The following is a 27,018-nucleotide window of genomic DNA, read 5'->3' as shown; positions in this document are numbered from 1 at the left end:
TACAACGTTGGAGGGCAGACCTCGTATTAATTTCGCGTTGCTTATTCATTTCGTCAACGTAAGACAAAAGAGTAGAGTTGTCCGGTCCGATGGGGATATTTTTAACTGTTCGGTTTTTACGGTTAACTGGTTTTAAACTGATTTGACGGTTTACCGGTTTGAACTTATTTTTTTGAATACTTTAAAATTATAAAGATTGTACATACATGATACATGTAATAATTTCCAAACTGAACTAACTTGCTAAAACCGACAATCATCAAACATGAATCGTCGTCGTGATCTCAAACTAACTTACTTGCATTCATTTTGGTGGTTTTTAATCACATTGCGTTATAAGGTTTATGTTTGATATTTATATATTTACAATCTCATCTAGGAATGAGATCGGTATCGTACCGAGATCGACCGGTCCCGATTGTACTAGTATTGAAGGTAAAAAATCGGAAATACCGGTACCGATACCGAAACTCAAAACTATGGTGATACCGACGGTACCTCGGTACCAGTCCCGAATTTGCTCATCCATGATCTCATCTAAAGTTATGCATAATGAGTTTTGCATTATGCACTTAGATTTATACTTTGTTCTCATTGGACCAAATTTTCCACTATAAATCTCTCTCTCTCCGACTTTTGTTTTCATTAGCAATTTAGCACCGATGTTTTGTCTCATTCACAAAACCTCCGTCATGTTTCCACTACCTCTCGCCACCACCTTGATTGTTTTTCCACCATTTTTCACACACCACCTTTGTTTTGGTGGTTGTGTTGTCATGTTGGGGGAAAATGGCGTTGGTAACGGTGCTTGATGGTCATTGTTTACGACATTGGTGTTATGGCATATCGTGGGGATGGGTTCACTATATATATAACTGTTTCTTCACTATATATATAACTGTTTCTTTGTATCGTTAACAAATTTACACGTCTCCGGCCACCGCTTTCGTCTTCATTCACTTTTGCCACCATCTTAAGCCACCACCAAGGCGCCAACGTGATTCTGGTTCAATACAAAATCATTTTTAAGCAGAGTAAAACTAAAATCAATAAGAACTTCAACGTAGTCATGTGTGTGTGTGTGTGAGAGAGAGGGAGAGAGAATGAGAATGAGAATGATCGGTTAAGAATATGTTGTGTGTATCATATTTAACTTAAAGCAATAAGTATAAGTAATTATGTGAGATTATTGCAGTTATCTACTTAAAGTTGATTGCGCGCCAGTTTTGATGTCTAGAGAATATTTTCTTTCCCTAGAACATGAAGTGAATAGATGCTACATTGATCCTGTGATGCAATTGCACAATGGACACCAACGGACCAACCTGCACACCAACTGTGAATTGATATGTTTCTTCAAGGACCTCACTTTCTTAAGCTAGAAAGAACCCGTCTCACATCAACCCACGACAAGCAGGATTCACAAAATACATCACTTCATCTACGCATCTCATGTCAAAAGCTGGCCGAGAGCAAATATCTTTCTATCCCTTTTATTAAGGCTCTCGTTCCTATTTCATAACCTGGGCTCCGAGGACAACTCCAATTGTTCTTACAAGAGTCAGAGAACCGTCTATGAGTAAAGCAATGTATGCCAAAAATCGACTAGCTCACTAAGTTTAAAATTAATTAATAAAATAAAAAAGAAACTTTTTTTTCAGCCTAACTGAGTTAAAAACTAACCATATACTCTTCTTACCCAACTCATTTCAATAGCCAGCAACCACATACTACACTCTTTTAACAATCCTAAAAGATCTATAATATAACAGAAAATAAAAGATAAAAAGATATATGTTATAAATCAATCCTAAGTTGGGCAAAAATCTCATTTTTCCAACTATAATAACCACCCCACGACTAAAGGCTAAACAAGTCTTTTAATCTATCCCGAAATGTAAAATATTGATCGGTATATGGGGTAACAGAAACGCTAGGGCACGCAGGCCAAATACGCAATAAAACAAAATTGTCTAACTTAGACCCACGATTCCACCCTCAGTTGTCATTAATACGGCATGTACCACATTGGCCCTCCTGGCCCTTGGAACCCTTCTGCAATATTAAAACAAATGCATGTTAGCTTTTCCTAAAGACAGCATAATGGGTTGGTCCGGGTTGTGTTTTATCTCTAACGGGTCAAGTTGAACATATAAATAATTTAAAAGAAAATGAGCTGAGTCAAGTGAATCGTACACCGTCCAAATGTAGGTGGTTCAAGAAAAGTATGACTGCCTCAAAACTCTCAAAAAGCTCAAAAACTTAATTAAATGGCGTATAACTAAAGGTGTAAACAAGCTAAGCTTAAGCTCGCGAACACTCACATGCAGCGCAAGCTTAGCTTGGCTTGAGCTCAGTTTGTTTATTATTTATTAATTATTTTACTTAATACCATAAGAAATCAGCACAGTGACATGCTCTGTTTTTCTCACAAATGATCCTAAACAAATTTTTGCAAGTGGATCTTAAATTAACAAGCGGCCTGGATCATTCACACTTTACACTTGTTCAGTTTCATGTTTAATTTTGAAATCGTTACTTATCAACCAACGTATAAACACCCTTTCCCTTAATAAAAAAAAACACCCTACATGACTACCACATAATTAGTACAATAAAAAGATCACTTGAATATATAAAACATACCCATAGCCATACGGAGAATAGATTGGTGGACCCGGCATGTAACCCCTTCGCCCGAGGTACGGGTTGGACGCCTTCCCCTGAACTGTTTCATACCAGGAACATTGGTCCGTTTAGCTGCAACCTGAACAACATTAAGGTTAAACTAATGAGAATATGAATCCCAAAATGTGTGAATATGTTAAACTGGAAATAACAAACATCATTAGGAATTAGGACCTTGAGTTGACGCCCCATGCAATTCTGACTCGTTCAAAAAGCAAAGAATTCTGAACAGATTCAGGCTCCACAAATTCCACGTACGCAAAACCTTTTGGTTGACCAAATTTGTCGGTTAATATTGTCACCCCTGTTTACAGTTCCACATGACTGAAAATGTTGTTGAACTTCTTCAGGTGTACACACATAGTCTACCTGTAGTTCACAAATAAAACAATATTAAAAAACTAGAACATCATAACACGTAGTAATAAATGTACGAAATACAATAACATCTTATTTTAGCGCATTATATCACGTTTAAGAAAAACAAAGTAAGTTAAAAGATCATAATTCTCACATTGCCGACATATATCGAACGGGCATCAGCCTCTTCCTTCTCAGCCAGTGTAGCAGAGGCAGTAGGATCTTCTGACAATTCCAAATATAAATAAAAACAATGTCAATTAATGAAATATATGTAACTGATGAACTACTGATATCACAAAAGTAAATATGGTATAATATTGCAAACACAGAACACCAGAAATGGTTGAAAATTAGAATATCTACAGAAAAAGATAATATAAAGTGAATAACAAAAGCTATGCGCGGTACTTGAAGGTAAAGACAAAAAAACACTATTAAAACAGAAGTAGATGCAACAAAGCTTGATGAAAACATTTCTCCAAGCAATAGAGAAAAGCAAGAGTTATTTAGCTACACATATATAAAATACAAAATAAAATGTCTATACATTGCTCAAAAAGTAAGACACAAACTAACAATAACCCAGTAAATTTGTTTCCTTTTTTCCCTTGTAACTTTCCAAAGTCTGGCTTTTCAATTTACAAATCAATGAATGACAATCTTCTTAATACATGGCTAGGAAGCGTATATGCGCATACGCAAGTAGGATAAATATGAAATTTTGAAGATAAATCGACATACTTGTAAAATGCAATCTAGTTGTAAGGTGGTATACCTCTTTTCACACACAGTTTCAACAATATAACTTTGTTGACCCCACCCCCTAGCACACACACAAAAAGGCCCATTTATATCATTTTGTCGTATTCTTTTATGTTTCTTTTATGATTGAGGGTAAATCGAGTGTGTCGCTGAAAGTAATTCAATGTAGCATTAATAATACCAGCTAAAATTACAACCACACGTGACTCGTGATTCAATGATGAGTATAATTGCAACCAACAAAGATTGTGAATAAAGACGTTCATACGTAATATTAAATCCAATCAACCATTCATTCTTACTCAAATTTACAAATATGCTTAAAAAACATGAGGCACTCCGAGGCATTTTATTCCCAGAGCACAAAAAAGTGGTCTATGTACAACCAGATAAGCTTAAATTTACAAGCAAAACTTGCATCTCTCTCATACGTTATACACCTAAACCTATTTATCAGGTAAAAATTATTTCCATAATCACTTCATCCCTTAAATTGTTATTACATATATACCTCATACAAACCCCAACTTATACCAAATTTGACCATAACTAATACACTACACAAGGCACACCGTTTTAAACCAATACCTATATACAACAACGTAACACGATTCGATAAACGTATCACCCTCTAATAACATTATATAACAGCACTTAAATGCACCTAAACCCTCGCTCTAGCAGTTAACTGCCACATACATATTATTTCCATAAAACAAAACAAATGCGTCTGTGTACAATCAAATAAGCGTTATCTACCACCAAAACTTACATACCTCTCAAATATTATACCCGTAACCTATTGATCAGGTAAAAGTTTCATAAATTCTTCATTCATTAATTGTTATTACGGAACACAAACCTTAAGCCAGGCCATATATACAACAATGTAATACAATTCGATAAACCTATCACCCTCTAATAACATCATATAACACCACTTAAATACACCTAACCCTAGCTATAGCAGTTAACCACAGACATAATATCTCCATAAACAAAACAAACATACTCAAAAAAATATATTAACCTAAGCACCCTGTATGGTTAAAAAGGTGTGAAGCACTATGAGACATTCCGATTCAAAAAGCAAACACATGCATCAATTAACAACCAAAAGTTTCATAGTTTCTTCATCCCTTAAATTGCTATTACATATAAACTACCAAATTTGACCATAACTAATTAACTACACAAGGCACACCTTTTTAAACCAAGTCCTATATACAACAAAAACACGACCCGATTAACGTATCACCTTCTAATACCATACAACATCACTTAAATACACCAAAACCCTAGCTCTAGCACTTAAAACACAAAATACAATTTCCATATAACAAAATTAACCTAAAAAGTAAAAACAACACCTTCAATAGATTACAAATGCTCAAATTAAACCTAATACCTTGAACCGATCCCATCTCCTTCTCAACTTTAGCCTGCATTTCCCTAAGAGCGCCTGCTTCCTCTTCAATCTCCTTCAATCTCTTCTTCATATCCTCCAAATCCTAAATTAATAATAAATTAATAAAATTAAGCTTCGATTCACATTTAACACACAATCAATTGAACAAATAGATAACATAAACGTGAATTAGACCTTAGAGTTATTATTATTGTTGTTATTAGTTTCGATGTCTTCCGGTGGTACGTCGAAATCGGCGTCCATCTCAGCTTCGTCCGGTATCTCGCCGCCGTAAACCTCGTGCTCTTGATCCGCCATTGATTGATCGGTGTTGTTCGAATCAGACGGAAGTAATTTGGGACTGAGCGAGTGAAATTAGGGTTCTATTATTATTATTATTGTCTGTGCTAACGGTGGATGAAACGGGTTCAAATTTGAAGTGTGGGTCGGTTACTCGATTTGGGCTTTAATCGGCCCGAAAACCAAAACTTCGGTCATACATTCATACTCATAGGAGTTTGCAAAATGTCGGTTTTGTGCTAAAACTGAAATGTCAATATTTGAGTTTTTGAAAAAATTTTGAATTGGATTTTTACTTTTTATGGTTTTTGGTTTTGAAGTTTGGTTTTTTCGATATTATCATTTGGGCTTTAATCGGGACGAAAACGAAAGATTTGGTCATACTCTTAGGAGTTTACAAAATGTTGGTTTTGTGCTAAAACTGAAATGTTGATTTTTGAGTTTTTGAAAACTATTTGGTGTTAGTTTTTATGGTTTTCGGCTTGGGTTTGGTTTAGGTTTTTTCAGTTTTACTTTTTGGGCTTTATTCGGGCCGAACATGAAAATTTGTGGTTTCGGACTTTACAAAATGTGTGTTGGTTGGTTCAGTTGGATTTTGTGCTAAAACCAATATGCCGACTTTTGATATTTTAAAAACGACTTGGTGTTGGCATTTTTGGTTGTTGGTTTAGGTTCAGTTTTGGTTTTTGGCCTTTACAATTTTTTGGAAAAAAAAAGGGTTGGCCAAACTAATTAATTTGAGCCTAAATTTTTTTGTTAGTTAAGATTAATTGATTACTATACATTTGGGTTATACACTTGGGTTAAACTATATATTAACATTGGACTTCTTTTTAAAGGGTTGTTGATTGAATTTGCAGGCGTTGACGTTGCACAAATCAAACATGTGTGCGGACGTGACAAAATGTTGTTCATGTGTGATATTCAATATACCAGTTGTTAAATGCTGATTGGGAGCTTGGATTTCCGACTGGTGTGCATGCATGGTGTATACCACGCTTTCTTATGTTGTTACTTGGCCGAACGAATGTGTCTACATAAAGTTATCATTGTCATGTTGCGTCATCTATGTGAGTTAACTAGTCGGGCAAATCATAAATCGAAAGGTGGTGTAAGGATGTGTCTACGTGGCACATAGAATGCACTGTGCACACATCGTGGCACTAACCTATTTGACATATTTGTTAACCTTGTTATGATGCATGGCACCTAATGAAAGTGGGTGGGGGGGTTAATTCTTGAACAGCGGTGAAATTTGAACAATTATATAGAGGGGCGAAAATTTCATATTAATCATAAGTTCATACATATAAAGCAGTCAATTTTTATTTAGTTTATCAAATAAAAACCATAAATCCCAAAAAAAAATAACATGTTTTTATCTATACTATATATAAAGCATGAGTGAGGGACCTCTTAATTTTTAAGAGGTACCAAACTTGTTACTTTTAGTACAAACTATAATGCACAAGATTAAAACATTTTAGGGGCAATTTTGTATTTTGACAATTTTGTCTTTTAACATAACCAAAATCATGTACGGTTTATTTTTAATTTATTAATAAATAATTACAAGTTTTGTCCATTAACTTTAATCACATTTTGTTAATTTATATAATAGTTACATATATACCTCTTATTTTAAACCAACTACCCCGACGACGTTTAAACGTTAATAACTTTTTCACACGTTAATATTTTTTAAAAAACATTATAACATAAAAACGAGTATTTTATTCTCTTTAATTTGAGTATGGTATTGCTATTGTTTTTTCATTTAAAAAACTAAACATGTTACGTGATTACCATTAAAGACCGACAAACGAATCGGGTGGTTTCGGTCGTTCGGTTCATGGGTCTAAAAGGTTAAGGTTGGAATGAGTCAATACAAAAAAGTTAATTTGGTTTGGGTCGGGACGAGTTTGGGTTGAAAGGGGTCAAGTCATAACGAATTTCGGTTAGAACATTGTTAAGCGGAACGGGTTGCAGGTCAAAACGAGTTCAATGTAACGTTACGTGCGCACCGACACCTGACTGAGCGTGAACAATCGTTGTGTGACTTTCTTACTAACACCGGTTAAGATTCCAATGCCGTAATACGAGCATACTATCGTCGTGTTACGCACATACTATTGTTAAATCACGCACATACAAAAACAGTAACACCGGTTACGCATCCAATGTCATGTTTGCGTGCAATCTCGCCGCATCGCGCGGGCACGCAACTAGTTACACATAAAATATGACTTTAAACTATGCGCTTTGGGATTTGAGGGATTAAATACATGAGACATGACATAATTACAAATATCCGGGTCATATACCCTACTTTTGTGCCTAAGATCAGGGAGACAACCCCTCCCGGCCCAACTATGGTCCGCCCATGTTCTTGAAACCATGTGGCTTAGTACACTCTCTCGAAAATTCTTTGATATCTTAAGTAATCCGGAAATGTCTTGGCTTGATTTTTGCTAAAGCAAGTTTGGCTGGAGTGTCGCTTGTGGTAAGATAATCTGGTACGATGACCATTGAGACTGGACATTCATACGTCGCTTAATCAATTCCATAAAGAAAGTTGATCATATGGATCTTTCATTGCAGACAATCTTATGTAAAAAAGGTCAGAGGCTTGGTTAATCTTGATTGTCATGTTATGGATGTTGACTCATCCAACTTGTTTTGTGTCAATACACACGACCTTGATTTGAGTCAATGTTTTAAATTTCTTTAAATACATTGATTAAAATGCGACTATTCGTTATATGACCTTTTAAAAATCAAGTCCCATTGAAAGTACTGCCATGTATTATTATTTCATCATACGGATCCAACACATGTATAATGTGAAGTTAAAGTTGTGTATAATCCTATCTAATCTTTTTACATCGACACAAGATCCATGTAGTTCCTTGTAGTGTACAAATGTGAATAAAAAGTTGTGTAGAGTAAATTTAAAAGTGGGTCTTATTTTTTTTATAAAATATATTTAAACTCTTAGACTATTAGGTGTGGATGTCATTTTGCTTCTCACCTTACAGTGCTACGTCAGCGCCACACAATACATACTTCATTTCACTCTCTTCCACAATATCAAGAAAATGGTCACCAATTTACCAATTCACCATTTTCCTCCATTTTCAAATAAAAAATAATAATGTTTATATAACTAAAAATAATTTAATATAACTCAAACTAATTTTATTTTATTTTTTTAAAGTAATTAATATAACTAAAATTATAAATATAAAGTATTTGATATTAAACATTAAAAAAAATTACATTTAAAGTACTCCGTATAAAATAAAACGCATAACTTTATTAATATAATTAAAATTCAGCATAATTTCAATATATAAAAAACCCAACCCAACCCAACCCAACCCAACCCAACCCATCTTCTCAAGTCTCACCCAACCCTCCATTTTCTCACTGTAACCTCTCTTCCACATAACCTTCTCAACTCCATATTCTATAAAAAAATAACTCTTTTACTTTGAAATATCAAACACACAGCGGTATTTTCATCGGTGATTCCTCCATCAAAATTTCACCGCTAGCGGCGCCGATGTGAGCGGGGCGGTGTTCACCGCCAGCCACGTAGATTCCTCCAGCGACAAATCGCCACTCACACCTGTTAGTCTTAGAAGAGTTCAATAAAAAGCAAGTAGCATTTAAGTTTTGTTTGACATGAATAAAAAATGATGATAACTTATCTTCTCATTAAAAAATTTGAAGAGCCTTCATTTTTAATTCATGAAAATGACAATGGGGTTGGTTACATATTCTTAAAACGTTTGCCAGATTTATTTTTCCTTACCTGAATATGTACAAAGTATAAGACTATAGAGTAGAGAAAGTTGCTTTTAAATTTTAATTATGATCCATGTGTACAAAGTATATATAATAGAAATACAAGTAGCTTTTAAATTTTAATTATGATCATATACAAATAATTAGGCTAAACTATCTTTTCAATAAACAATTTTAAGAGTAATCATTTTCAAAATAGACAAATGAATGATGTGTTGCTTATTTTTAAATTTTATATAAAATAGTATTTGGTGCATATGAGTGACAAACAAAATTTAAATAAATTATTGAATGTAATCACTGATTCTACAAGGAGTTTCACTCCTTTTAAAAAAACGTCAAAACTATTTATCCGTATCCCAGGTTTTTATCTATTTGCATTAAATTAATTGGTAATTTAATTTGAAGCAAGCAAGTATACAAAGCAATTTGATTAGGGTTTTAAGAATGATTTATTGAAACACCCCATCACAAACCTGCAAAATTGATGTTGTGAGGACGTGGTTGAGGGTTTGGATTTGCAACCGGCAACAATTACACATTCCACGATCCTCACCCTCTAGCGATTTCACAAGGTCTCAAGGGGTCAAATTTAAGAAAACAAGTTTGCAAGTTGATTATGTGCATATTTATTATAGGGACACAAATTGTACCTTACTCTTCCATTATAAATGGGAAAAAACTTCTTTTTTTTTTGGAACGGTGACTTTCTCTATAACGGGATGTCACATCTCCTCCAAGAGTAGCCCCTTCACCCCACTCAGGCCAGACTATGTTGTCTTAACCGGATCCATGCTGGCGTCCGAGTTTGGCTTGGGCGTTCCCCGGGAAAAACCGATAGCCTCAACCCGCCCGAAGGCACGACGGTCAAGTTAACCAGACCGAAATCTGGATACTATGGTAAAACCGGGAGGAATCAGAATTCGAACCCGGGTGCTCCGGGTCATCCATCACTTTCCGGATGAGAATGACCACCCCACTAGAATGAAAATCTCGGGAAAAAAACTTCTTAAGACAACTTATTATAATGTAAAGTAATAAAAAAATATTTAAATCAGGAATGAGCTCGATACTGGTATAAAAAAATATCGATAATCCAAATAATTAAGTAACGATACCAAAACAAAAACAGTTTATACTATAAAGTACCGAAGACAAAAATTTGGTAAAATATAGTACCGCTACATACTCATCTTAAAAGTTAAAAACATCAAAAAGTCACTACTGGATTAATACCAACAGTAGAGGTGCACAAAAAACCCGAACCCGAAACCGAATAAAAAGACGACCCGAAACCGATTTTTTTATACACGGGGTTTTAATACCCGAATCCGCATCCGACCCTATCCTTAGGGTATGTATAGGTTATGCATTTCGGTATCAAAACCCATACTTCAACCGAACCCGATTTGTACCCGGAAATTGGTTTTTCAAATATCCGAGTATTGCCAGTATCCGATCATACCCGAATCTGGTTCAATACCTGAAACCAAGTATTTGAAAAACCCAATTAATGCAACTACCTGATTTGATACCGATACCGAAACCGATATCGACCCTTACATAAACTAATCAAATCGTCAAGTAGTTTAATCGTATCACTTTCTTCCATCTCGATGTTAGCAAAATAAATAAAATAAAACACATCACCATCATAAAATCATATCCATCCCATCTGCAGATGCTGCAGAAACCCTTGCCTCCAAAATGCCTCTCTCCGCCTCCGTCTTCCGACGACGCCGCCGCCGCCGAACGCCGGTTGCGCGAAGCAGAGGATCGTTTGCGCGAGGCAATTGAGGAATTACAACGTCGTCAACGGCGCGATAAGATGCAGCTTCATCCGCCGTGCGATCACGCCGACGAGTCGTGTATAGCGAACGCTATCGGTAATCTGTGTCAAAGCTTTTTGTTGTCGTACGGTGTGCGTGTTGGCATTGGAATATTGCTCCGTGCGTTTAAGCTTGCCAGGAGGAAATCGTATTCGTCGCTTCTAGATCTCAAGGTTCGATAATGTTTATTATTATTGTTATTATTTCTGATTATGTGATTTCTGTAGATTACTTTTGTTCTGTTTGAAATGAATTGTTGTATATTGCATTTTAGTGTTTGCTAGGGCATGGTTTGTGGTTTTGAGCCTGTGTGTTATTATTATTATTATTATTATTAGTTTTGGTTATGTAATCTATGAGGATTACTTTTTTTGTGTTTAATATGAATTGTTGTATATTAGGGGATGGTTTGTGTTTTTGAGCCTGTGTGTTAGGAAAAATACTTGATGTTAAGTAATTAAGGTCCACAATTATTATTATATAGAACTCGAATTGCATCATTCATATTCATTTATCACTAGTTGTACGAATTATTAAGTTTACGATTGTTTGACACGCCTCTTGATTGTAGTTACACTAGCTACATGAATAAGGGGTGGTTCTCTAAAGAATAAAGCATATTAAGGAATAAGAGATTAACATACATTGTTTACGTATATTAGCATTTGTAATATCACATTGGTATCTCAAGTTTAGTTTAACTATGAACAGATACTATCTTTTTTGGGTCAATAGAATATGAAGCAATGAATCATAGTCAATAGAATATGTAACAAGTAGCTGATCCAAGGGTTGGCAAACTCTTACTTTGGACCAGCTGGACAAGGGGAAACGGTGCAGAAAAAGCTCAAATTTTAAATGAACATAACTTGGGCTATGATTGGAGTTACGGGGATCGTAACCAATGAACGGAAAGGTCTCGACGAGCCAGATCGTGTAGCTTACCTGTAACCACCATAGGTGGTTTGGTTTTGTTGTCAGATTCAAATTTCTTGATTTAGCTCTGATTTGTCAATCAAGTTCTTCCCCCAATTTCATCATTTTTTAGTACTTACGTTTTAAAGACTAAAATGTGTAAATATTGATTAACATGATCTACACGTCTATCTATGGTTGTAAGGTCATGTTTTCTTAGTCAATTTGTAAATTCGAAAATTTGGCTAAATCTTTATACAAGGCACCTTTTTACTGGTTTAGGGATTCAGTTTTTATCAAAGTTTATTGTAAATAATTCGCCGTTTATCGTTTTTGCTTCTGCTCCGTGTCTGTTTTCTATGTGAGAAATGGGATAGACACATGATATTATTTTTAGTTCAAGAACTATAAAGTAACTGTGTCCAAGGTGATAGAAGTTGCAATTTTATAGGAGAAAATGACTATACTGCTTTTCTCTTCTTGGTTATCATTTCGCGTGACACGTTTTTATTCTTGATCAGTTCATTTGCATAGAGCTTTCTTTAAAGGTTATTCTTGTATTAAGTAGCTGAGTTACTTGCAGCAACTTGTATCAGAAAAGGACTTGATAGTGAGAGAGGAGGCTTGTTGGGTGGGCTTACTTTTTGGAGGTTTTACCGGGTCATATCATGCTCTTAGATGTCTTCTAAGAAAGTGGAGAAAGAAAGAAACACCGTTCAATGTGTTAGTTACTTTGTGTAATAAGTAATCACGTTCTTGTTTATTGATCTTTTTGGTTTTAATGATAAGCAGTTCTTTTTTTGTAAATATCATAATGTATCTATCTAGTTCACATATATGACTTTGATAAAGGTTATGATGGAGCAGAATTTTAGCCGGCTCAATTGCAAGTTTGTCTATTCTAGCGTTAGATGATTCGAACCGAAGGCGCACACTTGCTTTGTATCTCCTTGCTAGGCTCGCTCAGGTGTGTAACTAACTCACTACAAAATCTATGTTTTTGTTATTTAAGAAGCAAATTCACGATGATCTAATCTATTTGCTATTTTACAGTGTGCTTATAATTCTGCAAAATCAAAGAACAAGTTCCACCTATGGGGAAGCTCATGGAGACATGGGGATTCGTTACTCTTTGCTTTATCATGTGCTCAGGTATGTGAAAGACATTATGCCTATAAAAGAGCAAGCGTGAACAAATTTTTTTGTTACACTAACGAATATGAACATATGCCTCGTTCGATCATTTATGTTTGTGAAAATTTGTTAATGTTTGTTTGTTTGTTTGTTTACATTTTTGATATATATCTTTAAATTTTTAGACCCATTACAATTTAGTCTACTTTTAATAACTTTTCAGCCCAACACACTGTTTTTCACATTTAACTTTAATTAGTTATGTTTGTTCATTTACATTTGCGAACTGTTCGTTTATATTGTTAACAAACGAACATAAACGAACACGAACAAGTTCATTTTTTTAACCAACGGACAGGAACAAGAAAACTGCGCTCGTTTAATTGTTCATGTTTGATTGTTCATTCGGTAAAGTTAAATGAACGGACACAAACATACACCCTTTGTGTTCCTTTGGTTTGTTTAAAGGCCTAAACCCTCAATACTTATGTAACTATTACAATTCAAATCCTCTTTTTGAACTGAATAATTGGTGCTTGAGGTTTACATCTTTGTCTATTGAAGTTTTAACAAATGCATTTACATGTATAGTACATTTTGGTTAACTTTGGTCAACAATTGCAGGTCATGTATGCTTTTGTGATGCGACCCGAAAGTTTGCCAAAGTCTTATCAAGATTTTATTCAGAAAACGGGGCCCGTTGCTAAGCCTGTATACAAAGCGGTCAGGGAGTGCTGCAGAGGCTCTCCAGTAGATGTTGCATCACTATCTTCTTACTTATCAACCGTGAAGGGTGCCGATGTTGTTGCTTTGCAAGAGTTCCCTTCTATCATACCTTGTTCAATTATTCACCCGGGCACCAAATCGTGTTTAGCTCACAACGCTTATGCTACATCAAACACGTTTAAGAAAACGTTTCCGCTTTACTTCTCACTCACTTTTGTACCTTTTGTTGTTCTGCGTCTACAAAAGGTTAGCTTTTCCTTCCACTCTTATTTTGACCCATTTGCTTATTAGTAGTAAGGGTAGTTTAGTCATTTCAGATGCACTTAACTAGAAAAGCTAACGCCATTCATTTCAAGGACCGTTCGTGTTGTTACACTTTCAAGTAGTTGGGACCATAGATGTAATTTCTCAAAGTTAAGGACCAACCTTGCAATATGGACATACCACAGGGACCATTGGAGTAATTAACTCTTTGTTGTTTGTTTTAAACTGGTCAAATAAAATTTTTTTGCTACGGAAGAACAGATCAAATAAGTCCTTTTTATTGCATACAACCTATTGTAATAATATTTCTATTTTATAATCATAATTGTGTGTTAAATGATTTCTAAAATTGGACAAAATGTTTGTGGATAAATTAAAACATTATCTACAAAAGAATGGGTCAAATAAGTCTATTTTAAACGCAATACAACCTCCCAAGTCTATTTATTCAAGACTAGTACTGCAATAATATTATATTTATTGTCTAATAATAATAATAATAATAATAATTTCATGTAAGTTGTAAAATTGAGGGCTTGAGGCAAAAAAGTTTGCAGGTTAATTAATTTCAACCTGTACTAAATCTAGCTGAGAATATCGTTTTCGCTTCTCACATTTCAATTCTTGCTCAGTTTATGGACGCACCATTTAAAACCAGCTGGCATGCAGTCACGGGAGCTGTTCGCTCAACAGCGTTTTTGTCTTGCTTTGTAGGAATCTTTCAGGTAACTCATGCTAATATTAGTATATAAAAGTCATAATATATATGTGTTTTACAAGTTTAATTTTGTAATGCAGGGAGCAATTTGCTTGCACAGAAAAGTGGCAACACAAGACCACAAGCTTGTATACTGGTTTTCAGGTGGCTTAGCAGCATTATCTGTGCTTTTGGAGAAAAAGGGTAGAAGAGGAGAACTTGGATTGTATGTTCTTCCACATGCTAGCGAGTCTTTGTGGTATATATTAGTCAACCGCCGTGTACTTCCAGATATCAAGAATGCTGAGGTACTACTTTTTTTTAACTGGTCAAATGACTTTGGGGTCACTTCTTAGTATGCCTTTGGTTGATCCATGGACATTTGTTTTTATTTTCTGTCTATATTTTAAAAGTTTTTAACAAATATCTAATGTGCTAATTTTGATGATATAAACAATACCATTATAAGTTTTTTTTTTGGTTTTTATCACTGTTTTTTTAACAATTGAAGTGGTTGAATATGTATGAAATTGTAAACGGGTTGGCATGCTTAAGATAAAACTTTAATGGAATCCACCCATTCATGAGTAAAGTTAAGGGTGTGCATGGGTAAGTTTGGGTTAAAAACCAAACCAAAAAGTTTGGTTTTTGAAAACCGTTCGGTTTTGGCTTTTTGGTTTATGGTTTGTGTTCAGTTCGGTTTAATGGCTTTAGCCATTTGGCTGAAAAAAAATTTGATCCATAATAATGAATTTGTGCCCAAATCTTTTTGTTATATAATAAATTAATAATTATAATTGATTATTATACATTTAGGCTCAAACATTTGGGTTACACTATTTATTAAATTCTTATAAATTAGTGAATGCTCAAAATAATTTGGTTCAGTTTTTTTGGTTTAATTACACACAAAACCAAAATAGAACTGAAAGTTTGGTTTTTACGGAAACGTAAAACAACCCATCGTTTTTGTCTGGGTTCGGTTATTTTGGTTGTCTGTACAGTTTTCTGAGTTTTAGTCATTTAAATCCATTACTAAATTGCTTGGCCCGATAATGTGACTGCCGAAGTTGTGGCAAATTAGATATTAGGCACACATAATATGATAAATCATTCACCATTAAATACTTTTTAACTTTTATTTCTTTATTATCCCTCTGACAATTGTTTGTTATTTAGGTGGCTTTGTTCTGTGCGTGTATGGGTGGAATGATGTACTACTTAGAACACGAACCCGACACCATGTCTCCATTTCTAAGAAGCTTAATCCGCCGGTTTCTCGCCAGCAAAATTAGTAACCCAGGTCCACCATCATCTAGAAATCCATCTTACAACTATTTACACACCCTAGACGCAGTTAAAAACCCGAATTTGCAAAACCAAGAAACCGAATCACAATCTTCGGAAAAATACAATCTTGAATCTATACCCGGACTCTGATTGAACAAACATTCGAATATGAACAATTAAATGATTAATTCGCTTATTACAACGAGATGATTGTTGTATGTTATGCATGTATTGAGTTCTTATAAATGGGACTCTGGTGCTAATTGAAGTAGTGGCCTATTTTGTACAATGGACTGAAGTTCATTTTTTGTAAATATTGAATTTGTTTTAGTTTTTGTTATTGTTGCAACTAATATTTGAATTGATGTGCATTTGTTTTTATGTTTTACACATCTTGAGTAGTCAATTGATGATCTACAAACTGTTTGATCTGTTTTCTGTTTAAGTTGTGGCTAATTATTATAAGTCTTTTTTTACCTATTTGCTCAGTATTTGTTTTCTGTTTTTTACCTATTTATAATTAGTGTTTTACCTATAAATTGTGGTGATGTTTATTTAGTCAATTAATTCGTGACTTGTAATTAACTTTTCATCAGATATTGTGAACACGTTTTGAGGTTCATAGTGTAGATGAGAAAAAGAAAGTGTTGCTTTTGGTTAAGGTGTTTTAGGGTAGTAAAATTTATAAATAATACGATACTTCAATATTGGTTGAATTTAAGGTACACGAAAGAAACACATTTTCCTCCCTAAATGATGTGTGTCAGTAGGAGATAGATTTCTCTACTCCTAGTGACGAAAATAGGTGCCACGTGATCTTCCCTTTACTTCACTACTAGTGAAGAAATCTATTTCGTACCAAGTCTACTTCACTACTAGTGAAGAAATCTATTTCGTACTAAGTCTGCTGGCAAACACATTTCCAAGCGTCCACTTATACACCGAAAACTTTGAAATTCGCAACTGCTAGCCAAAGTTAGCATCATTTTTGTAAAACAAAAAAAAAACAACCCTCTTGTGATTAAGTTTGGGGATTGCTTTTCTAAGTCCAAAAAGACTTTTTGTAAAAAGACGTTATAACATATGACTTTGAGAAAAGGAGTTTGTAAGAAAAATGTTTGGATTAGAAAATTCCAAAAGGGTTTGTTTGAGGAGAGGAGAAATTGGTGGCTAGAATGGGAGCAATGTTAGAATAAGAAGTCAATATTTCCTAAGAAGTGTAAGAAGAGATCTGGATCGTTAGATTAATTATAACACACAAGGGATCTTTTTTTATTAATTTTGGAAATAAGTTAGAACTTATTATAAATATCTTCTCTCTCTTAATACCATGTTCACCCATATAACCTCCATAATCACCGGTTATCATCACCATCATGTCCCAATGCTCTTTTTCTTGAACCACCTCCGTAATACAGTTCACCGGCTAGATGTGGGGAGGAGCAAAGGTTGTTTGTGGTAGCACCAGCACCGGCGACGGTGACAGATCCTAGATCTATGATGGTCACGCTAAGGGGGGTGCGGTTGTAGTATTATGTGAGGGCAAAGGCAGCACCGATATGAATTGGTGTTGTAATGGGTTTGGTGGTGGTGGTCGGCCACCTCGCCGGCAGAGGCTTATGATGGTTGTTCTTACCTGGTGCATGTCACCGAAAAAAACGCTACCGATGGTGGTGGTGTTCGTCTTCCTTCATTTATGGAAATTACGTTATGGTTCAACAATTTTACAATTTCTTTATTCAGAAGTCAACTTCATCTCATAACTTTATTCTAAAATTTTTCAAAGAAAAAATAATAATAATTCCAAAAAGGGTTGCTATATTTATAAGTTCATATACGTATAATATTATTATTATTTTTTCTTCTGTGTTTAATAATATATGGTAAAGGAATGGTTTGTGTTTTAGCTATTACTATTTCTTTATATAATTTTATTATCTATTGATTATCAACGGCAATGATTTGATATCACGATTTATGTTTACGTAGTGTTTTGATTATTAAAAGGGTTTTGGTAACCTAATATCATTTAGCAAGGCGTGGTGGCATTCAGTGATTTCATAACTAAAACACGGTGATTGGAGTTGGTGCCGTCATTATCTATTTACATGCACATGTATTATAATGTTTTAGGTTACAATTGTAGCGTTTTAGTTCATACTATGGTAGTTAAATATAGTGTATTAATAAAAACACATTGTAATATATCTTGTTCATTAATGGTGGTTATGATGTTCAAGCTAATGTGTTTTAGTTCTTAGTGTTCTTGGTGTCGCGTTTTAAATTTGGATTAAAATATGGTGTTTTCTAAAGTCTGATTATTTTGATTTAAAACACACTCTTATATATCTTGTGATGTTTTGATTTAAAACACACTCTTATATATCTTGTGATGTTATTGGTGTTGTGCTTTAAATTTGAATTAAAAAATGATAATTATAGATTGATAATTTCTATATATAATATAACACACTGGACGATTATGCCCCTGGAGTGTTATAAAACAAGTATTAAAATAAAACACACAACCTACAAAACACACTTTTCATCTAGACCATCGGATCACAAAATTTAATGCACCAGATTACCTCTTACACTTCTTAGGTTCACTTCACTTCTTATTATAACTCCACCCTCTAGAATGGACTACACCTTGTGTTTTATAATCAAAGAGAGGGGAGTCGATGTGTTGTTGATAGCTGCATGGTTTAAATTGATGGTGGTAAGGTTAAATTAATGATGGTAGGGATGTAGTTGAGAGCCACATGTGTTAAATTGATGGTGGTAGATGATGTGGTTGAGAGCTGCATGTGTTAAGTTGATGGTGGTAGCATGTAGATGTTAAATTGATGTTGAATTGAATGTGGTAGAGATGTAGTTGAGAGATGCAGTTGTTAAATTGGTGATTAATCGATAGTGACAGAGATATTGAGAGTGGCATGTACGAGTGAGAGCTGGAAGGATGTAATGTGGGTTACTCATACTAAACTGTTTAAAAAGCTAGAATTTTTTAACTTTTTATAAAAGATTTCTTTTTACACTTGGTAAAAAGTTAACTTCTTCCAAAAGTTAATAAAGCAAAAGAAGTTCAATAAAGAATCACAAACACTCCCTAAAAATTTCCTCATTTATAAAATAAATAAAAAAAAAAACTTAAAAAGACTTAATTTCATAATGGGCCGTCCAAATAAAACGATCCACAACAAAAGAAACCCTAATTTCATAACCTATTTATACACCCCACACAAGCCATTATTATCATCATCTTATGTTCGCCTCTTTATTCTTCTTTGGTTTTTAGCTTCAGTTTTTCTTCTGTATATTGTTTTTGTTTGTTTGTTTGTTTGTTTGTTTGATTTACGAGTGATAGATGGCAGTGATGACTCGGAATATTCAAGCTCAACAGACCGGAATGCAGGCATCTCTTATTCAGAGATCGTTTGCGTGTCGATATTCCCGCTGAACTGAGCCATTTATCTTCTCTCATAAATCTATTTTTTTTTTTTTTTTTTGCGATGATGATACAAAGCTCCCTCTTCTGATAATATAAAAGTTGAGGAGACTCTGCTGGCAGAATCGAACCAATTATTACTTCATGCCTACTGAGCAATTACATCTTAACTTCATTTTTATACATTTCTTTTCGTCTTTTGATATTGTTTTCTAAAGTGATAATGATGAAGCTAAATATATTTAATTTTCAACACTTGGACTGAGAGATTTGTTCTCACTAGATGTACATACTGCTTCTGAATCTTTGTTTATTGGTAGCCTTTTTTAGTTGAAAATGATAAAATTTGAAAATTCTCATTGGTTTAAGGTAACTAATGTAGCTTTCAACAATTAAGTCGGTTTTTAGTTGGAACTTACCGGCTTTTAAATGAACTATACTGGGTTACATACGAACCAATTTGTGTTTTGAAGTCTGTTATGATTTTAACCATCATTATGATATTAACGGTGTCTGTTATTACCTTAATGAAGTTAAGATCATAATGATGGTTAAAATCATAACAGACTTCAAACACAAATTGGTTATTCACACACCATTTTGATTTTCATACGCCTTTATAATACACTTTTTATCTTTTATATACTCTCTTAAAAATGGAAGAATGTATGAGCGAATGATGAAAACAAATAACTTTTAGCGTTTATAATGAGATGGGACATTTAACATGTAGTCAAGTTATCTCTAAAGTATAGAGAGGAGAAAGAGGATGGAATCACTCATAAAGTATAGAATTGAAAACACGGATGAAATTGTTTGTTTGTAAGTTGTGACCATGATAAAAAAAGCTAGAAAAAACCTTAAAGGGAGTCTGATGGATTGTGTGTCTTTGGGTGAAAGACTGGTAACTAGTATTGAGTCTTTGAGAATAATAAAATATTTTTATTATAAAACCAGTGTTTTGGTATTTAGTTTTACTCAACCTTTTTTAAACTTACATAGGGAGTTGGTTTAGTGCAAGTTAAAACCAGTGTTTTGGTGTTTCGGTATAAACACTGGTAATTTGACTGATTGAGCAGTTCCAGTTAGTTCCTAGCTCCACAAATTAAAGAGCGAGAAGGGGAAGAAAGCATAAGAACCGAAAAAGTTCTTCTTCGTCGTTAGCATCGTCTTGCTCCCGTTTATTATTTGCTTCAAATTGCTGTATATTTTTCTTTACAAATCATTTCGTTTAATTTGTGATAGATTGTTTGCATTGAAAATCAATTATTATAGTTCCAAAATTAGGTCACCGATTCATATGTTTTAACCCTTTTAAAAAAATTTATCATCAAATCTGATATAAAGCTCTTACTTTTCAAGATAATTTGATAATATCATGTATGATTTCTTGATAATGTTGTATACACGAATATTGGTGCTTATTTTTTATTTTTGGTTTTGAATCTTGCAGATGACAATTATTGGGTTTCATTTTGTTTGTGATAAAAGGAAATCTGTCATACATAGCCAAGAAGAAGCATTATTGAGGTACAACTATTTTCCAAGTTGACATTTCTTTAATTTGCTAAAGTTTTTTACTTATGATTTTGTTTATATACTAGGAGATTTAGAATATCGTTTTGGTTAATGAGATGAGGAAGATGAAAATCAACATGAACCAGTGTTCATGTGAAGCAATGGCGGATCATTATATGTACATATATTTTTTGAACGGATGTGGATCATTACATATCGTATGACTATCAACATTTACAAGTCGTGTTGCTTTGTTCTTCTATTTTCTGGAAGGTTTGGTTACCTGGGGCTGTGAATTTGATAACTTTTGAAAACCATTTTATTTTGTAGGTATTTTGCTATTTTTATGCAACATTTAATGGCAATGCTAATGATTTTTACTTAGGATTGCGCAGAGCTTGGAACTGAAATAAAACAAATTACTCTACAAATAGGTGAATTCATTATTGTGCTTGACCCCTAAACAATGCTTGAGTTTGGTGAGTAGTGGCAATGGTTTTGACCCTTTTTTCCTTAAAGGGTTGATTTACGTTATGCTTGACCTCTAATGGGTGAAGCGTGGGACTAAAAAGGCATAAAATGAAAAAAAACAAACAAGGTGAAAGTTCCCTAACACTACCCTTATATTATATGTTTTATTAAGTAATTGAATTGCTATTAATGTTAGAATCTTTTTTATAATAATAACTTTACACATAGTAATTTATTAAAGAAAATAAAAGTTCATTTTGCCTATATTGTCATTCCAACATGTGATGTTGTTTGATGTATGCTGTAAAAAGTTGGGTTTTCATGGATGAATGAGTTTCTAACATTATGAGATTGCTTTTGTAGCTTTGCATATCCGCAGATTCAATTTTATACTTCATTTTATAGCTTACCTTATCATGAACTTGTGGCAGGTAATATGGTTATTGATGCAGCATTGGAACTCCCATAATCTATTATTTGCAATGTTTATGGTGTTACCCCAAAATTTCTTGAAATTGGAATGAAAAAGAAAGTATAGCAGAAACTTGAAAGTCATGCATTTATGAAAGGTACATATTATGTTGTTGAAATGGATCGGAGCAAAGGCTACAAGTAGCTTCCTGAATGGCCCACTGAAAGACCAATTCAATCTTATTTATAGAAATTGCATTCAATATTTGCTTTATTAGGTTTTTATGCATAATATATGATTTACAATCCAAAGATAAATCTATATTTGCAGCACTCATGGTAAACCTGTTTTACTATAAAAAAATAGTTTGATAATCAGAGCTAAGAAAATGAGACACCATTAAGCGACCCATAATCAACCTGTTTATCTAACAAAAATAATCAAAATCAATCCATTCAAGGGAGAATGGGTCAATGCTGACTGATGTTGTTGCTATTTGTCAAAATACCATCAATGTTACTGATCAAATTAGACTTTAAACCATGTATCAAAATTACTTGAAGACTTGATGCTTTCCTCAAAATTACTCATGTGTATTCCTATTGTTGTAGATTCAAGCTCCAATGTTTGCATTGAAGGCTCCTATATTTCCACGTGAGACGAAATGGTGGCGGTACAAAGCTGGTGGGACGAGTACGGGATTAAATACAACTGACACCAACGTTACAATCCGCAGAGTTGTCGGGTCGTCCACTCGCTAGAATACCCGTTGGAAGTGAAACAGCAGCCAAGGGTAGATAATGTATTGACGGAACTTAAAACGCTAGTGTCTAAACAACGTGTAAGTTGGAATCCACTTATAAACCAACATTCACAGCCTCTTAGGGGTGGATTTTGGAATTTTGGAAATTCGACATGATCTGTGTGAAATTGAAAATTTGAAAAGGAAGTCTTACGTAATTTTTGTTACAATATCTTATTAATACATTGATATAATTATTAAGGTTTAGCTTAAACCAGATTATTTTTTATGGGATTTAACTTGACTTTAAAAGAATGGATCTTTTCAGCTGAAAACAACTTTTCCTTCCTGAACGACTCAGGCGAGATTAAGTTGAAAGATGACTGCTTTAATAACTCATAGATCCGGTTAATGAAAGGTGGTGGTAGTGGTTGTGGTGGCAGCGATGATGGTGTAAAATCATTGAGAAAACATTGTAGCTCATAAAAAAAGTATTGCTTTTTTCTTATTATTTTTTTTTGTAAAAGATGATTATGATATTAAACAAACCGTCCACTGGACGGGTATAAAACTAGTTTGGGTTGGTTTGTTAATGTCTTTAAAACTAATTTTTATACATTTAGAGATGTACTCGGTCTCGTTCGGTATGGTACGGTATACGAAGGTTAGAAATTGGTAAAATACAGGTACTAAATTTTTGAAACCTCAAAAGGTGGCTATCAAATTGATACCAAAAGACTTGCTATGATACCGATTCAGTGCTGGTACCCGGTACCATTTTCTCATATTGCCCATAGCAAACATTATTACTAAGAAGACGTTAATTATGATGTTCAAAGGTTGTGGCTCCGTCCGTCCGAACTAAGTACCCGGGGTTACTTAGTTGGTTGTTCAAAAAAAAAAATACATCATAGCAATTTGAAGACCCTATGACACTATTACCCATAACATTTATCTTTTGATAACATATATCATGATTTGATGTTCATATGTGACAAATATTGCCCATAGAATTAACTTTTGGGCTTCATTATTTGATGTTTATATAGGACGGCACTACCCTATCATGTATTTCTTATTAACCTTCATATTATAAACTGTTTCACTCCAAGTTTCCACTCTATCTTTACCAAGTAACAGGTATATAAAATTTTGGATCATCTCTCAATCTTTCAAGGCATCTAATACTAGTTTACACAAAAATCTCAAATTCTACCAAACATGAAACATAAACAATCAATAATGAAAAGAAAAATGCGTTAACTCCACTCAAAATATCCAAATTATGATTAGAACTCAGACACTCAAGTCCCTTAAAGATGCGTGAACAATACATCCATCAACAAATTTAGAGGTGCAAACGAGCCGAGCCTGAGCTCGACTAGGCTTGAGGTCAGCTTGTTTAACTTACACACAGCTCGAGCTCGGCACGTTTTGATCTCTATTTATAAAGCTTGAACTCGGCTCGTGAGTGTTTTTTCAAGCTCGAGCTCGACTTGTTATTATTTCGTAGTTTATTTTTATATATTTATAATTTTTTTATAAGTTTCTTTCAATTATACTTTTCTTTATAAGACAATATATATAATTTAGTTATTTTTTCATAATATTATTATTGAATAGATTGATTAATCAATAATAAATATATATTATAAAAAATATGTTAATTAATGATAGGCTTGTTTAGGCTCATGAGTAGACTCGAGCTCAATAAGTGAAGCTCGGGCTCAAGCTCAGACTCGTTTAAGATTTTATTAATCGAGTTTTATCACGAGCTGATCTCGAGTAGCTCACAAGCAGCTCAGCTAGTTTGCACCCTTATCAACAATGCAGTTTATGGTATATAATAGCACTCTACTTGTGAAATATTATCTCCAACAAAGAATGACAAATTTACCTAAGTTTGCTGATCATTCGTAGCCCACCTCTTATTTCTATTTTGACAAACAAGAATGGTCCAACTCCACACTTTGACTAGATTAATATTCAATTTAAATCAATTGGTAGAAATGATCCTCTAAGTTACTAAATGTGGCAATTTGTAACCTCAATTTAAATCAATTGGTAAATCACATGGTTACTAGTTTACTATAAGTTATAACCCTTAAATCTTATTACAATAAACATACTTAAATAACTAATAACTCAATATAATTATATAAATAAACGCTTCACTTAAATTTAAGTACTTCATTATTTATATCCGATGATAAGATGATAAATAAATCATTATATACATATATCGATTAACCAAATAAACTCGAACCTGCTTAAGTTAACCAAATTGAGCTTGAGTTTAGTTGACCTCTCAATATATGGCATAGCATGTTCCTATAACGAGACTCACAAAATGATATTCGACAAAAAAAATCCACAAATTTCTCACGAGCATGTTAAAAGCAAATCGTTTTTAAGCGTCCCTTTGTATAGTAGGTCCATACGACCTTTGAGAAGATCATGAGAGTGACAAAATAGTCGAGACCACCTAGGAAGAAAATTAAACAGCTACATATATGCATGATTTAGTATTATGCTAAGAGTACTAGACCAACTGACTTTATGGACGTCTATCTTCATGGATAATGGACTAATGGCAAGTGTTATTGTCAACCACAATTAATAATTAAGTTATATATAAAATAAAGACTAAACAAAGTAATATATATATATATACACACACATTAAATCATTAAATAGGTATTCTTCATAATCGTTCACTCATTTAATATTTAGAATTGTATTCAAGAATCACAAAATAAGATGAGAACTAACCCTAGCAAAATGGATGCATGGGTAACAATCAAAACGTGTTGTTTTCTAAGGCAATAACATGATTATGTTCCAATATATATGGGGTTCTGAAGTACTGATGGTGTTAACCCGCTTGAACTCAAATCAACTTATTTAGCAAACAAAAAAATTCGAATCAACTCGAATGATAAACAACATAAACACATTGATTTTTCGAGATTATCAAGAACTAAAGATATATAAATTTAAAATAATAATCTAAAGACAATCTACAAGACATGTATACATGAATCACATATATCTTTGAAACATGTGTCAACCTTTACATATATTAGAATGCATCTGTAACTTACCTTACTAGTGGAATTAAACATCAATAAGCCGACTATATGCGCATGGCCTCAACCTTCATAATGGGTGTCAATTTAATAACCAAAATATTAAATCTTTACACCCATTAATTTAATAATAATCGACTGGTTTGAATTCAATACGTGTTATGTAAACTCTCATTTTTTTGAAACATTTTAACAAAAAAAGAAAATTTGTGGGCATAAATAATATAACATAACATTTCAAATGAATGAAGTTACTTTATTACCATTGTTAAGGGGTAGTGCAAATCACAAGTGGCAAATGACCACCCATATCTCATATCAACCTTCAAGATTTCAACATGTGTACACTAGGTATATTACCACCATTCACGGGTACTCATGGTTTTCACATGTGAAATGACATAAACACCCTTCATTCATCATAGTCATGACCAACATCATTACTATATATATAACATAACCACTAAAAAAGACTATGAAAGTACTTTGATCAAATCAAACAAGATCCCAACATAATGCATTTGAAAACCTAGCAAATTGTTGTGCTAGTTGTATTATTATTATTTGTCTCTATTTCTACTACTAAAGGTGATAGAAAGACCCTTGTGAACCAAATGTCTACTTCAAGTCCAACCGGGGCCACTGGTGCGGCCCATGGTCCGAACTGGGACTATAGCTAGGGATATGGCTCAAGCCCTGGGAGTGGGTGGGGTTATGGGTCAGGCTCGGGCCGGTCCCCTGATGGTTTTGGTAAGGGTTATGGGTTTGGTTATGGTTCTGGGACTGGGAGTGGGAGTGGGTCTGGTTTTGGTTATGGGTCCGGTGGTGGCGCTCATGGCGGTGGGCACGGTGGTGGCAGTGGCGGTCATGAAGGAAATGGACCTGAAATCCATGTGTAAAGTGGTTGGAGTTGTTATAAAGAAATCTATGTATGGTTTTATAGTGTAATAAATTGATGGTTCAATAACAAGGTATGAGTGTCTTTGCAACAACATATATGTGTCATGCTATGTAGTATGGTGTGTAAGTGTGTTTGTGATTATGTTTATATGTGTGATTTGATGATGGTCAATATATATATAGGCATGATCATCATCCTATGTTATATATTTTTAAGTGTGTTTTTCTAGAGTTTTTTCTTCATAAATT

At 33.9% G+C, this 27,018-nt stretch overlaps 1 protein-coding gene, 2 non-coding genes and 1 pseudogene across 4 annotated transcripts; 3 read left to right on the top strand and 1 right to left on the bottom strand.

Annotated features, from left to right (window-relative positions):
• Nucleotides 1–1,310: 1,310 nt before the first annotated feature.
• On the bottom strand, nt 1,311–5,671 carry LOC143634866 (polyadenylate-binding protein 1-like; annotated as a pseudogene). Its single transcript, XR_013153948.1, has 6 exons — nt 5,417–5,671; nt 5,222–5,324; nt 3,203–3,273; nt 2,863–3,057; nt 2,647–2,767; nt 1,311–2,055 (listed from the first exon to the last, which is right to left on the bottom strand). The product of XR_013153948.1 is annotated as a polyadenylate-binding protein 1-like (transcript).
• A 5,341-nt stretch (nt 5,672–11,012) lies between these two features.
• LOC143634859 (uncharacterized) lies at nt 11,013–16,543 on the top strand. The gene is made up of 8 exons (XM_077102830.1): nt 11,013–11,333; nt 12,659–12,798; nt 12,943–13,042; nt 13,129–13,227; nt 13,834–14,181; nt 14,832–14,924; nt 14,998–15,204; nt 16,076–16,543. Exons 1-8 carry the CDS (start codon nt 11,013–11,015, stop codon nt 16,334–16,336), a joined length of 1,569 nt encoding a protein of 522 aa, XP_076958945.1. The 3' UTR covers nt 16,337–16,543.
• A 3,012-nt stretch (nt 16,544–19,555) lies between these two features.
• On the top strand, nt 19,556–19,660 carry LOC143634871 (small nucleolar RNA Z107/R87). The gene has a single exon (XR_013153950.1). It is a non-coding gene; the product is annotated as a small nucleolar RNA Z107/R87 (small nucleolar RNA).
• A 31-nt stretch (nt 19,661–19,691) lies between these two features.
• Nucleotides 19,692–19,796, top strand: LOC143634870 (small nucleolar RNA R30/Z108). Its single transcript, XR_013153949.1, has one exon. It is a non-coding gene; the product is annotated as a small nucleolar RNA R30/Z108 (small nucleolar RNA).
• The last annotated feature ends 7,222 nt before the right edge of the window (nt 19,797–27,018 follow it).

This window comes from Bidens hawaiensis, unplaced genomic scaffold, assembly GCF_021521415.1.
Source record: "Bidens hawaiensis isolate Kalapana, Puna unplaced genomic scaffold, B.hawaiensis_p1.1 tig00007258_1, whole genome shotgun sequence".
NCBI lineage: Eukaryota > Viridiplantae > Streptophyta > Magnoliopsida > Asterales > Asteraceae > Bidens > Bidens hawaiensis.
Note: the sequence above shows the minus strand (reverse complement) of the source record. Positions and strands in the feature narration are given on the sequence as shown.